Genomic DNA, 12,196 nt, shown 5'->3' with positions numbered 1-12,196 from the left:
ACGGCTTCGTTTCCGTTTGATTGTGTTTTTACTCTTCTCTGCGTTCATCCTGGATCTGATATTAGCATTTTTCTTCACTTTTGGTTTTATTTCCCTCACGGGGTCCAAAAGTAGCCCTGCATATGATTGGGAGTAACAACAGAGGCAGATATAACGGGTATGACTGTTACTGTTTGCTTTTGTTTGTGAACTTTCCATCTACATTGAGGGTCTAATGCATTCATGTCAGCTGGGAATTTCTCACTGAACACCTTTCAACAGTTCAAATCAAGAACAATTGTGAAAAATTTGTTCATTAATATTATTGAAAACCAAATAAATTTCTTATTGGTGGCAAATAGATAATGTCTCCTGCATTTGATCAAACAGCAGATGAGATTCACACTTTGACTTTTCCTATATGTGGCTCCAATTTCTCAATGTGCCCTGTCTCCTGGGCTGTTCCTGCTCCTTTGCTATAACATACATTCAACTCTACTTTCTGAAAGTTGAATAGACTCTCTATCCAGAAGTCATTTCACATTACAGGAGGCAGGAAAACCAGTGTGTGTTTGTGGGTGGGAAAGGGAGAGAGGCACCCGTTACAAGTTCAGTTCAGTCCATCAGCTCCAGGTCAGTGTCCTAGAACCTGATCACAGTCGTGGCCTTGGCTGAAATGACCCAGGTCTTGGCCGGGGAGGTGGTAGGAGAGGCCCTGGACGTGTGTGAGATGTGGGGAGACAAATCCCCATTGCAGCCCAAGCCTTGGAGGGCTGGGCACAGCCTGCAGCTGCCCAGGCTCAGCCCAAGGAGACGGGAGCGCTGAGGCTTCTTGATCGCTCCTGTGAGCGGCACCCTCTTGCCGGCGGCTTTGGTGGCCAGGGTCTTCCTTGGGGGGCCGACGGTGGCTTTGCGGGCAGTGGGCTTGGTGCACACCATGGTGCGGAGTCACTGCTTTTCTTGTGTGACCTTTCACAGGGGACAGCCCATGGGTCACTTCCCCAACACCACGTACAAAATAAAAATCATCTTCCTCTGGGCCCCAGCCCTGATAGAAAGGCCTGATCTTAGAGGAGAAAGTACTGGTCTGTAGAGGATGACAGACAGCAGGGTTGTCATCCTCTGAGCCTCCTCTGCATCCACGGTGGGCTTCCTCTCCTTCTTGCCTTTTGTATGTGTTTTCCGTCTTTTGGCTGCAGGAGGAGCTGAGGCTGAGGCCTCATTGTCACCTTCTGGGAGGTCCATGACATCCTCACTCCTGAGCTCACCTTCCTGATCCCTGGGTTCTTCCGAGTTCCCATCTAGGTCCTCAGGGATTCCATCCTTCTTGCTGCCCTTCAGACCTCGGGGCATGGCGAGCATCTCAGCAGACACACCTGTTTGCCTGCCGGTCTCCATGGGTGAGATTCAAGCCTGCTCCGTGACAGCAGCTGTACAGGCAGAAGTTCCGGCTGGGGTGGTTTGATTCTGGATCTGCGATGAGAACCTTTCAAAGATTTTAGCTGCCGTGCTTCTGCTGAGCCAGTTTCGCCGTAACCGGACACGGCTCCCGGCCTCCCCTTCCCACACACAAACACACACACACTGAATTTTCCCACTTCCACAATGTGAAGAAACTTGTGGAAGGAGAGTATGTTAGTTTTAGGTCAATGCAGAACGAATTCTCACCAATTTGGGATATTTAAAACAAACACCAGCTCACAGGTCAGAAGTTCTGCTAGGCCAAGTGACCGCCTCCTGCTCAGAGTCACACGAGGGACCTCCAGGATGGGTCTGGCTGTGTGGTCGTCGCCTCCACCCGAGAAGGGTCTGGCTTCGATCCGATTCGAGTTGGTGGCAGAATTCAACAATGCCTTAGGGTTGTGAGCCCCAGGCCCACTTGTTGGTTCTGCCGGCTGCCGTGAGGATGCTCTCAGCTCCTACCCGTGTTGCCCAGGACTCGGCTGTGAGGCCCCCTGGGTGTGCACAGCCAGTGCTGGGGAATCTCCCACAGGGGAGCGTACTCACAGGGGGGTTCAGTCCTCCCTTACAAAGGGCTCAGATGACTGAATTAGACCCAGCCCTTAGCAGCCATTGGTTCAGGATAGCCCTAATCTAATCAGGAAGTTGGGCCGGCACATCAATTCATGCTTCCGCCCACACCCAAGGGAGGGGCAGACACAGGGCGAGTCTCTGAGGGGCGGGAAATGCAGGGGGCATTTCAGAATTCAGTCTCCTTCACAGAATCGCAAAGTTCACATTTCACAACAGTAAAGAAACTATTTACAGTAAAAAATGAGACATTTTACGAAGTTGAGCATTAGAAAACTTCGATGTCTGAGAAAAAAAAACTCTCTAACGCACAGGGAAACAAGCGGTTTATCGAATACTCTGAAAATAAAATGGGCTGGGTGAGGGAAACGTGAAAATATTATTTCAATTTTATTTTACGTCATTTTATCTTAGTTTAGTTTGGTTTATTTGTTTATTTCTGAGACAGAGTCTCGCTCTGTCCCCCAGGCTGGATTACAGCGGCCCGCTCTCAGCCCACTGCAGCCTCGGCATCCTAGGCTCAACGGATTCTCCTGCCTCAGCCTCCAGAGCGGCTGGGACTAAATGTGCGCGCTGCCACGCCGGGCAAATTTTTGTATCTTTTCAAGTAGAGACGAGGTTTCACCATTTTGGCCAGGCTGGTCTTGAACTGCTGACTTCAGGTGATCTGCCCCACTTTGGCTTCCCAAAGAGAAGGGACTATAGGCGTGAGCCACCGCGCCCAGACTATGAGAGTTTCACGCTGAAGCCCGAAGCTGCTCTGCCTTAGGATTTTTCCTGAGTTTTACTTTCTTGTCAGGATGAGTTGCTAGTTCATCTTTCCTGTTGGATCTTCTAGAAAGGCATTACTGATGAGATTATGGCTTTCTCACAAGAAATACTGCTTTGGTGAAACTCTATTGAAATTATCAGTACCTTCAGTTTCCAATACTTATCAAGTACAATAGTTGAACGTGGCATGGTAGCTGAAAGGGTAAGAGGCAGAATTTGGCAGACTCCGTTTTTTTCAGTTTCGATGGTTTCAGGTTTTTTGGTTTCAGCCAAACTAAAGAATGTCCTCACGAGCTGTCAATTCACAGGTCACTACAGAGAATTTTTGAGACGGAATCACAGGGTAATTTTTGGCGTATGATCTGTGAGCTGTGCTGGGAAGGTTCACGCTGATTCCATAATAAATCTCGGGTTTTTACTCTATAGCGAAAAATTACTCTTTTCCATCACGAAGGTAAAGCAGAGTATGTACAAGTAGAGTGTGGAATAACTTTGTCACTCGTGACGAACCGACTTGGTCCAATAGTTTAACGACTTCTCCAATGTCTCCGTACTCAGGTTTGATTTTCTGAGCGGATCATCGGTAGAATGAATAAAATCAAGAATCCTCTAAGGCAATGTTTGGAACTAAATTTCAGTGTCTCCGGAAGCACTGGAAAAGTCACCACGTGTAGCGACAGTGAAGTATCAATGGGCTCTCTCTGTGTCCTTTAAACCGCCCATATGATCGTTACAAATGGCGGCTTGAGGAAAGGTGGTTTTGGAATTGGTTTCTCTCTAGTCTTACATGATGTATCTATACTATATTGCATTATAATGCAGGAAAGGGTCACTTGCTGACATAAAGCACAGCAGGCAGGAATAGAAGAGTCAACTTAGGGGGAAAAAAAGTGCTTTGTGATTTCATTTTGATGTCTGCAGTTTGGAAATCAGTTGATCAGTTTAACTGTTTTCGTGATGGCTCACAAAAATACATATGAGCATTGAAAAGGTACAGGAGAACAACAATCGGGGAAACATTTCTGCAAGCTCCAATCACTGGAACCCAGACAGAAGCATACAAGCTAAGAGACAGCTACACCAGGCTTCAGCGGGAAACCATACAGATCTCCTGGGAAGGGCTTCCCTCTCTGAATGCGGCTGCCTGTCCACGGGATGCTCTGGGCCCAGGCACCTTGATTCCTCCAACTGGAAAGACATAGAAAAACGCCTCCACATCCCATTAAAATGCCCAAAGATTTAGCCAAGGCTCCTATGAAGCGATCTGCTGTCTTCATCCAGGTAAGGGCAACTGCACATTTTAAGACACTGAGATCGTGGGTAAATCCAGGTGGGACTGAGATGCAGGAGCTCCAGCACACACACTCCTGTCATTGGAAGATGAACGCGGTACTTCTTCCTGCACAAACAGACCCTGCCCTCTGGCCTCGGGCCTAGAACATGATTCTTTTGCAGTTGCTGTTGGGGAAGAGGCCCTTGGGCTTTAACCTGCGAACGGCCTCCCTTAAATGCTTGGGCTGCAGCGGGGGCGTCTCTCCCCACATCTCACACACGTCCAGGGCCTCTTCCACCACCTCTCCGACAAAGACCTTGGCTATTCCAGCCATGGCAATGGCCGCGTTCTCAGACACCGAACCGCCAGTGATAGCCCGCATCAGACCCGCGATGCGTGCTCTCGGGAAAGCTGACCGGCGACACACTTCGTAGCGGGACAGCTGCTCCTCAGACATGGCAGACAGCAGGGTTGTCATCCTCTGAGCCTCCTCTGCATCCACGGTGGGCTTCCTCTCCTTCTTGCCTTTTGTATGTGTTTTCCGTCTTTTGGCTGCAGGAGGAGCTGAGGCTGAGGCCTCATTGTCACCTTCTGGGAGGTCCATGACATCCTCACTCCTGAGCTCACCTTCCTGATCCCTGGGTTCTTCCGAGTTCCCATCTAGGTCCTCAGGGATTCCATCCTTCTTGCTGCCCTTCAGACCTCGGGGCATGGCGAGCATCTCAGCAGACACACCTGTTTGCCTGCCGGTCTCCATGGGTGAGATTCAAGCCTGCTCCGTGACAGCAGCTGTACAGGCAGAAGTTCCGGCTGGGGTGGTTTGATTCTGGATCTGCGATGAGAACCTTTCAAAGATTTTAGCTGCCGTGCTTCTGCTGAGCCAGTTTCGCCGTAACCGGACACGGCTCCCGGCCTCCCCTTCCCACACACAAACACACACACACTGAATTTTCCCACTTCCACAATGTGAAGAAACTTGTGGAAGGAGAGTATGTTAGTTTTAGGTCAATGCAGAACGAATTCTCACCAATTTGGGATATTTAAAACAAACACCAGCTCACAGGTCAGAAGTTCTGCTAGGCCAAGTGACCGCCTCCTGCTCAGAGTCACACGAGGGACCTCCAGGATGGGTCTGGCTGTGTGGTCGTCGCCTCCACCCGAGAAGGGTCTGGCTTCGATCCGATTCGAGTTGGCGGCAGAATTCAACAATGCCTTAGGGTTGTGAGCCCCAGGCCCACTTGTTGGTTCTGCCGGCTGCCGTGAGGATGCTCTCAGCTCCTACCCGTGTTGCCCAGGACTCGGCTGTGAGGCCCCCTGGGTGTGCACAGCCAGTGCTGGGGAATCTCCCACAGGGGAGCGTACTCACAGGGGGGTTCAGTCCTCCCTTACAAAGGGCTCAGATGACTGAATTAGACCCAGCCCTTAGCAGCCATTGGTTCAGGATAGCCCTAATCTAATCAGGAAGTTGGGCCGGCACATCAATTCATGCTTCCGCCCACACCCAAGGGAGGGGCAGACACAGGGCGAGTCTCTGAGGGGCGGGAAATGCAGGGGGCGTTTCAGAATTCAGTCTCCTTCACAGAATCGCAAAGTTCACATTTCACAACAATAAAGAAACTATTTACAGTAAAAAATGAGACATTTTACGAAGTTGAGCATTAGAAAACTTCGATGTCTGAGAACAAAACTCTCTAACGCACAGGGAAACAAGCGGTTTATCAAATACTCTGAAAATAAAATGGGCTGGGTGAGGGAAACGTGAAAATATTATTTCAATTTTATTTTACGTCATTTTATCTTAGTTTAGTTTGGTTTATTTGTTTATTTCTGAGACAGAGTCTCGCTCTGTCCCCCAGGCTGGATTACAGCGGCCCGCTCTCAGCCCACTGCAGCCTCGGCATCCTAGGCTCAACGGATTCTCCTGCCTCAGCCTCCAGAGCGGCTGGGACTAAATGTGCGCGCTGCCACGCCGGGCAAATTTTTGTATCTTTTCAAGTAGAGACGAGGTTTCACCATTTTGGCCAGGCTGGTCTTGAACTGCTGACTTCAGGTGATCTGCCCCACTTTGGCTTCCCAAAGAGAAGGGACTATAGGCGTGAGCCACCGCGCCCAGACTATGAGAGTTTCACGCTGAAGCCCGAAGCTGCTCTGCCTTAGGACTTTTCCTGAGTTTTACTTTCTTGTCAGGATGAGTTGCTAGTTCATCTTTCCTGTTGGATCTTCTACAAAGGCATTACTGATGAGATTATGGCTTTCTCACAAGAAATACTGCTTTGGTGAAACTCTATTGAAATTATCAGTACCTTCAGTTTCCAATACTTATCAAGTACAATAGTTGAACGTGGCATGGTAGCTGAAAGGGTAAGAGGCAGAATTTGGCAGACTCCGTTTTTTTCAGTTTCGATGGTTTCAGGTTTTTTGGTTTCAGCCAAACTAAAGAATGTCCTCACGAGCTGTCAATTCACAGGTCACTACAGAGAATTTTTGAGACGGAATCACAGGGTAATTTTTGGCGTATGATCTGTGAGCTGTGCTGGGAAGGTTCACGCTGATTCCATAATAAATCTCGGGTTTTTACTCTATAGCGAAAAATTACTCTTTTCCATCACGAAGGTAAAGCAGAGTATGTACAAGTAGAGTGTGGAATAACTTTGTCACTCGTGACGAACCGACTTGGTCCAATAGTTTAACGACTTCTCCAATGTCTCCGTACTCAGGTTTGATTTTCTGAGCGGATCATCGGTAGAATGAATAAAATCAAGAATCCTCTAAGGCAATGTTTGGAACTAAATTTCAGTGTCTCCGGAAGCACTGGAAAAGTCACCACGTGTAGCGACAGTGAAGTATCAATGGGCTCTCTCTGTGTCCTTTAAACCGCCCATATGATCGTTACAAATGGCGGCTTGAGGAAAGGTGGTTTTGGAATTGGTTTCTCTCTAGTCTTACATGATGTATCTATACTATATTGCATTATAATGCAGGAAAGGGTCACTTGCTGACATAAAGCACAGCAGGCAGGAATAGAAGAGTCAACTTAGGGGGAAAAAAAGTGCTTTGTGATTTCATTTTGATGTCTGCAGTTTGGAAATCAGTTGATCAGTTTAACTGTTTTCGTGATGGCTCACAAAAATACATATGAGCATTGAAAAGGTACAGGAGAACAACAATCGGGGAAACATTCCTGCAAGCTCCAATCACTGGAACCCAGACAGAAGCATACAAGCTAAGAGACAGCTACACCAGGCTTCAGCGGGAAACCATACAGATCTCCTGGGAAGGGCTTCCCTCTCTGAATGCGGCTGCCTGTCCACGGGATGCTCTGGGCCCAGGCACCTTGATTCCTCCAACTGGAAAGACATAGAAAAACGCCTCCACATCCCATTAAAATGCCCAAAGATTTAGCCAAGGCTCCTATGAAGCGATCTGCTGTCTTCATCCAGGTAAGGGCAACTGCACATTTTAAGACACTGAGATCGTGGGTAAATCCAGGTGGGACTGAGATGCAGGAGCTCCAGCACACACACTCCTGTCATTGGAAGATGAACGCGGTACTTCTTCCTGCACAAACAGACCCTGCCCTCTGGCCTCGGGCCTAGAACATGATTCTTTTGCAGTTGCTGTTGGGGAAGAGGCCCTTGGGCTTTAACCTGCGAACGGCCTCCCTTAAATGCTTGGGCTGCAGCGGGGGCGTCTCTCCCCACATCTCACACACGTCCAGGGCCTCTTCCACCACCTCTCCGACAAAGACCTTGGCTATTCCAGCCATGGCAATGGCCGCGTTCTCAGACACCGAACCGCCAGTGATAGCCCGCATCAGACCCGCGATGCGTGCTCTCGGGAAAGCTGACCGGCGACACACTTCGTAGCGGGACAGCTGCTCCTCAGACATGGCAGACAGCAGGGTTGTCATCCTCTGAGCCTCCTCTGCATCCACGGTGGGCTTCCTCTCCTTCTTGCCTTTTGTATGTGTTTTCCGTCTTTTGGCTGCAGGAGGAGCTGAGGCTGAGGCCTCATTGTCACCTTCTGGGAGGTCCATGACATCCTCACTCCTGAGCTCACCTTCCTGATCCCTGGGTTCTTCCGAGTTCCCATCTAGGTCCTCAGGGATTCCATCCTTCTTGCTGCCCTTCAGACCTCGGGGCATGGCGAGCATCTCAGCAGACACACCTGTTTGCCTGCCGGTCTCCATGGGTGAGATTCAAGCCTGCTCCGTGACAGCAGCTGTACAGGCAGAAGTTCCGGCTGGGGTGGTTTGATTCTGGATCTGCGATGAGAACCTTTCAAAGATTTTAGCTGCCGTGCTTCTGCTGAGCCAGTTTCGCCGTAACCGGACACGGCTCCCGGCCTCCCCTTCCCACACACAAACACACACACACTGAATTTTCCCACTTCCACAATGTGAAGAAACTTGTGGAAGGAGAGTATGTTAGTTTTAGGTCAATGCAGAACGAATTCTCACCAATTTGGGATATTTAAAACAAACACCAGCTCACAGGTCAGAAGTTCTGCTAGGCCAAGTGACCGCCTCCTGCTCAGAGTCACACGAGGGACCTCCAGGATGGGTCTGGCTGTGTGGTCGTCGCCTCCACCCGAGAAGGGTCTGGCTTCGATCCGATTCGAGTTGGCGGCAGAATTCAACAATGCCTTAGGGTTGTGAGCCCCAGGCCCACTTGTTGGTTCTGCCGGCTGCCGTGAGGATGCTCTCAGCTCCTACCCGTGTTGCCCAGGACTCGGCTGTGAGGCCCCCTGGGTGTGCACAGCCAGTGCTGGGGAATCTCCCACAGGGGAGCGTAATCACAGGGGGGTTCAGTCCTCCCTTACAAAGGGCTCAGATGACTGAATTAGACCCAGCCCTTAGCAGCCATTGGTTCAGGATAGCCCTAATCTAATCAGGAAGTTGGGCCGGCACATCAATCCATGCTTCCGCCCACACCCAAGGGAGGGGCAGACACAGGGCGAGTCTCTGAGGGGCGGGAAATGCAGGGGGCATTTCAGAATTCAGTCTCCTTCACAGAATCGCAAAGTTCACATTTCACAACAGTAAAGAAACTATTTACAGTAAAAAATGAGACATTTTACGAAGTTGAGCATTAGAAAACTTCGATGTCTGAGAAAAAAAAAACTCTCTAACGCACAGGGAAACAAGCGGTTTATCGAATACTCTGAAAATAAAATGGGCTGGGTGAGGGAAACGTGAAAATATTATTTCAATTTTATTTTACGTCATTTTATCTTAGTTTAGTTTGGTTTATTTGTTTATTTCTGAGACAGAGTCTCGCTCTGTCCCCCAGGCTGGATTACAGCGGCCCGCTCTCAGCCCACTGCAGCCTCGGCATCCTAGGCTCAACGGATTCTCCTGCCTCAGCCTCCAGAGCGGCTGGGACTAAATGTGCGCGCTGCCACGCCGGGCAAATTTTTGTATCTTTTCAAGTAGAGACGAGGTTTCACCATTTTGGCCAGGCTGGTCTTGAACTGCTGACTTCAGGTGATCTGCCCCACTTTGGCTTCCCAAAGAGAAGGGACTATAGGCGTGAGCCACCGCGCCCAGACTATGAGAGTTTCACGCTGAAGCCCGAAGCTGCTCTGCCTTAGGATTTTTCCTGAGTTTTACTTTCTTGTCAGGATGAGTTGCTAGTTCATCTTTCCTGTTGGATCTTCTAGAAAGGCATTACTGATGAGATTATGGCTTTCTCACAAGAAATACTGCTTTGGTGAAACTCTATTGAAATTATCAGTACCTTCAGTTTCCAATACTTATCAAGTACAATAGTTGAACGTGGCATGGTAGCTGAAAGGGTAAGAGGCAGAATTTGGCAGACTCCGTTTTTTTCAGTTTCGATGGTTTCAGGTTTTTTGGTTTCAGCCAAACTAAAGAATGTCCTCACGAGCTGTCAATTCACAGGTCACTACAGAGAATTTTTGAGACGGAATCACAGGGTAATTTTTGGCGTATGATCTGTGAGCTGTGCTGGGAAGGTTCACGCTGATTCCATAATAAATCTCGGGTTTTTACTCTATAGCGAAAAATTACTCTTTTCCATCACGAAGGTAAAGCAGAGTATGTACAAGTAGAGTGTGGAATAACTTTGTCACTCGTGACGAACCGACTTGGTCCAATAGTTTAACGACTTCTCCAATGTCTCCGTACTCAGGTTTGATTTTCTGAGCGGATCATCGGTAGAATGAATAAAATCAAGAATCCTCTAAGGCAATGTTTGGAACTAAATTTCAGTGTCTCCGGAAGCACTGGAAAAGTCACCACGTGTAGCGACAGTGAAGTATCAATGGGCTCTCTCTGTGTCCTTTAAACCGCCCATATGATCGTTACAAATGGCGGCTTGAGGAAAGGTGGTTTTGGAATTGGTTTCTCTCTAGTCTTACATGATGTATCTATACTATATTGCATTATAATGCAGGAAAGGGTCACTTGCTGACATAAAGCACAGCAGGCAGGAATAGAAGAGTCAACTTAGGGGGAAAAAAAGTGCTTTGTGATTTCATTTTGATGTCTGCAGTTTGGAAATCAGTTGATCAGTTTAACTGTTTTCGTGATGGCTCACAAAAATACATATGAGCATTGAAAAGGTACAGGAGAACAACAATCGGGGAAACATTCCTGCAAGCTCCAATCACTGGAACCCAGACAGAAGCATACAAGCTAAGAGACAGCTACACCAGGCTTCAGCGGGAAACCATACAGATCTCCTGGGAAGGGCTTCCCTCTCTGAATGCGGCTGCCTGTCCACGGGATGCTCTGGGCCCAGGCACCTTGATTCCTCCAACTGGAAAGACATAGAAAAACGCCTCCACATCCCATTAAAATGCCCAAAGATTTAGCCAAGGCTCCTATGAAGCGATCTGCTGTCTTCATCCAGGTAAGGGCAACTGCACATTTTAAGACACTGAGATCGTGGGTAAATCCAGGTGGGACTGAGATGCAGGAGCTCCAGCACACACACTCCTGTCATTGGAAGATGAACGCGGTACTTCTTCCTGCACAAACAGACCCTGCCCTCTGGCCTCGGGCCTAGAACATGATTCTTTTGCAGTTGCTGTTGGGGAAGAGGCCCTTGGGCTTTAACCTGCGAACGGCCTCCCTTAAATGCTTGGGCTGCAGCGGGGGCGTCTCTCCCCACATCTCACACACGTCCAGGGCCTCTTCCACCACCTCTCCGACAAAGACCTTGGCTATTCCAGCCATGGCAATGGCCGCGTTCTCAGACACCGAACCGCCAGTGATAGCCCGCATCAGACCCGCGATGCGTGCTCTCGGGAAAGCTGACCGGCGACACACTTCGTAGCGGGACAGCTGCTCCTCAGACATGGCAGACAGCAGGGTTGTCATCCTCTGAGCCTCCTCTGCATCCACGGTGGGCTTCCTCTCCTTCTTGCCTTTCGTATGTGTTTTCCGTCTTTTGGCTGCAGGAGGAGCTGAGGCTGAGGCCTCATTGTCACCTTCTGGGAGGTCCATGACATCCTCACTCCTGAGCTCACCTTCCTGATCCCTGGGTTCTTCCGAGTTCCCATCTAGGTCCTCAGGGATTCCATCCTTCTTGCTGCCCTTCAGACCTCGGGGCATGGCGAGCATCTCAGCAGACACACCTGTTTGCCTGCCGGTCTCCATGGGTGAGATTCAAGCCTGCTCCGTGACAGCAGCTGTACAGGCAGAAGTTCCGGCTGGGGTGGTTTGATTCTGGATCTGCGATGAGAACCTTTCAAAGATTTTAGCTGCCGTGCTTCTGCTGAGCCAGTTTCGCCGTAACCGGACACGGCTCCCGGCCTCCCCTTCCCACACACAAACACACACACACTGAATTTTCCCACTTCCACAATGTGAAGAAACTTGTGGAAGGAGAGTATGTTAGTTTTAGGTCAATGCAGAACGAATTCTCACCAATTTGGGATATTTAAAACAAACACCAGCTCACAGGTCAGAAGTTCTGCTAGGCCAAGTGACCGCCTCCTGCTCAGAGTCACACGAGGGACCTCCAGGATGGGTCTGGCTGTGTGGTCGTCGCCTCCACCCGAGAAGGGTCTGGCTTCGATCCGATTCGAGTTGGTGGCAGAATTCAACAATGCCTTAGGGTTGTGAGCCCCAGGCCCACTTGTTGGTTCTGCCGGCTGCCGTGAGGATGCTCTCAG

At 49.5% G+C, this 12,196-nt stretch overlaps 1 protein-coding gene across 1 annotated transcript; it reads right to left on the bottom strand.

Annotated features, from left to right (window-relative positions):
- Positions 1–11,081: 11,081 nt before the first annotated feature.
- Positions 11,082–11,678, bottom strand: LOC134729158 (TATA-box-binding protein-associated factor 11-like protein 5). The gene has a single exon (XM_063597025.1). It carries the CDS (start codon positions 11,676–11,678, stop codon positions 11,082–11,084), a length of 597 nt encoding a protein of 198 aa, XP_063453095.1.
- Between the last annotated feature and the right edge of the window lie 518 nt (positions 11,679–12,196).

Source organism: Pan paniscus, chromosome 16, assembly GCF_029289425.2.
Source record: "Pan paniscus chromosome 16, NHGRI_mPanPan1-v2.0_pri, whole genome shotgun sequence".
Lineage (NCBI taxonomy): Eukaryota > Metazoa > Chordata > Mammalia > Primates > Hominidae > Pan > Pan paniscus.
Note: the sequence above shows the minus strand (reverse complement) of the source record. Positions and strands in the feature narration are given on the sequence as shown.

What these genes read in the sequence shown, in the direction of transcription:
- LOC134729158 (XM_063597025.1), bottom strand. Translation starts at nt 11,678, where the DNA reads ATGGAGACCGGCAGGCAAACAGGTGTGTCTGCTGAGATGCTCGCCATG.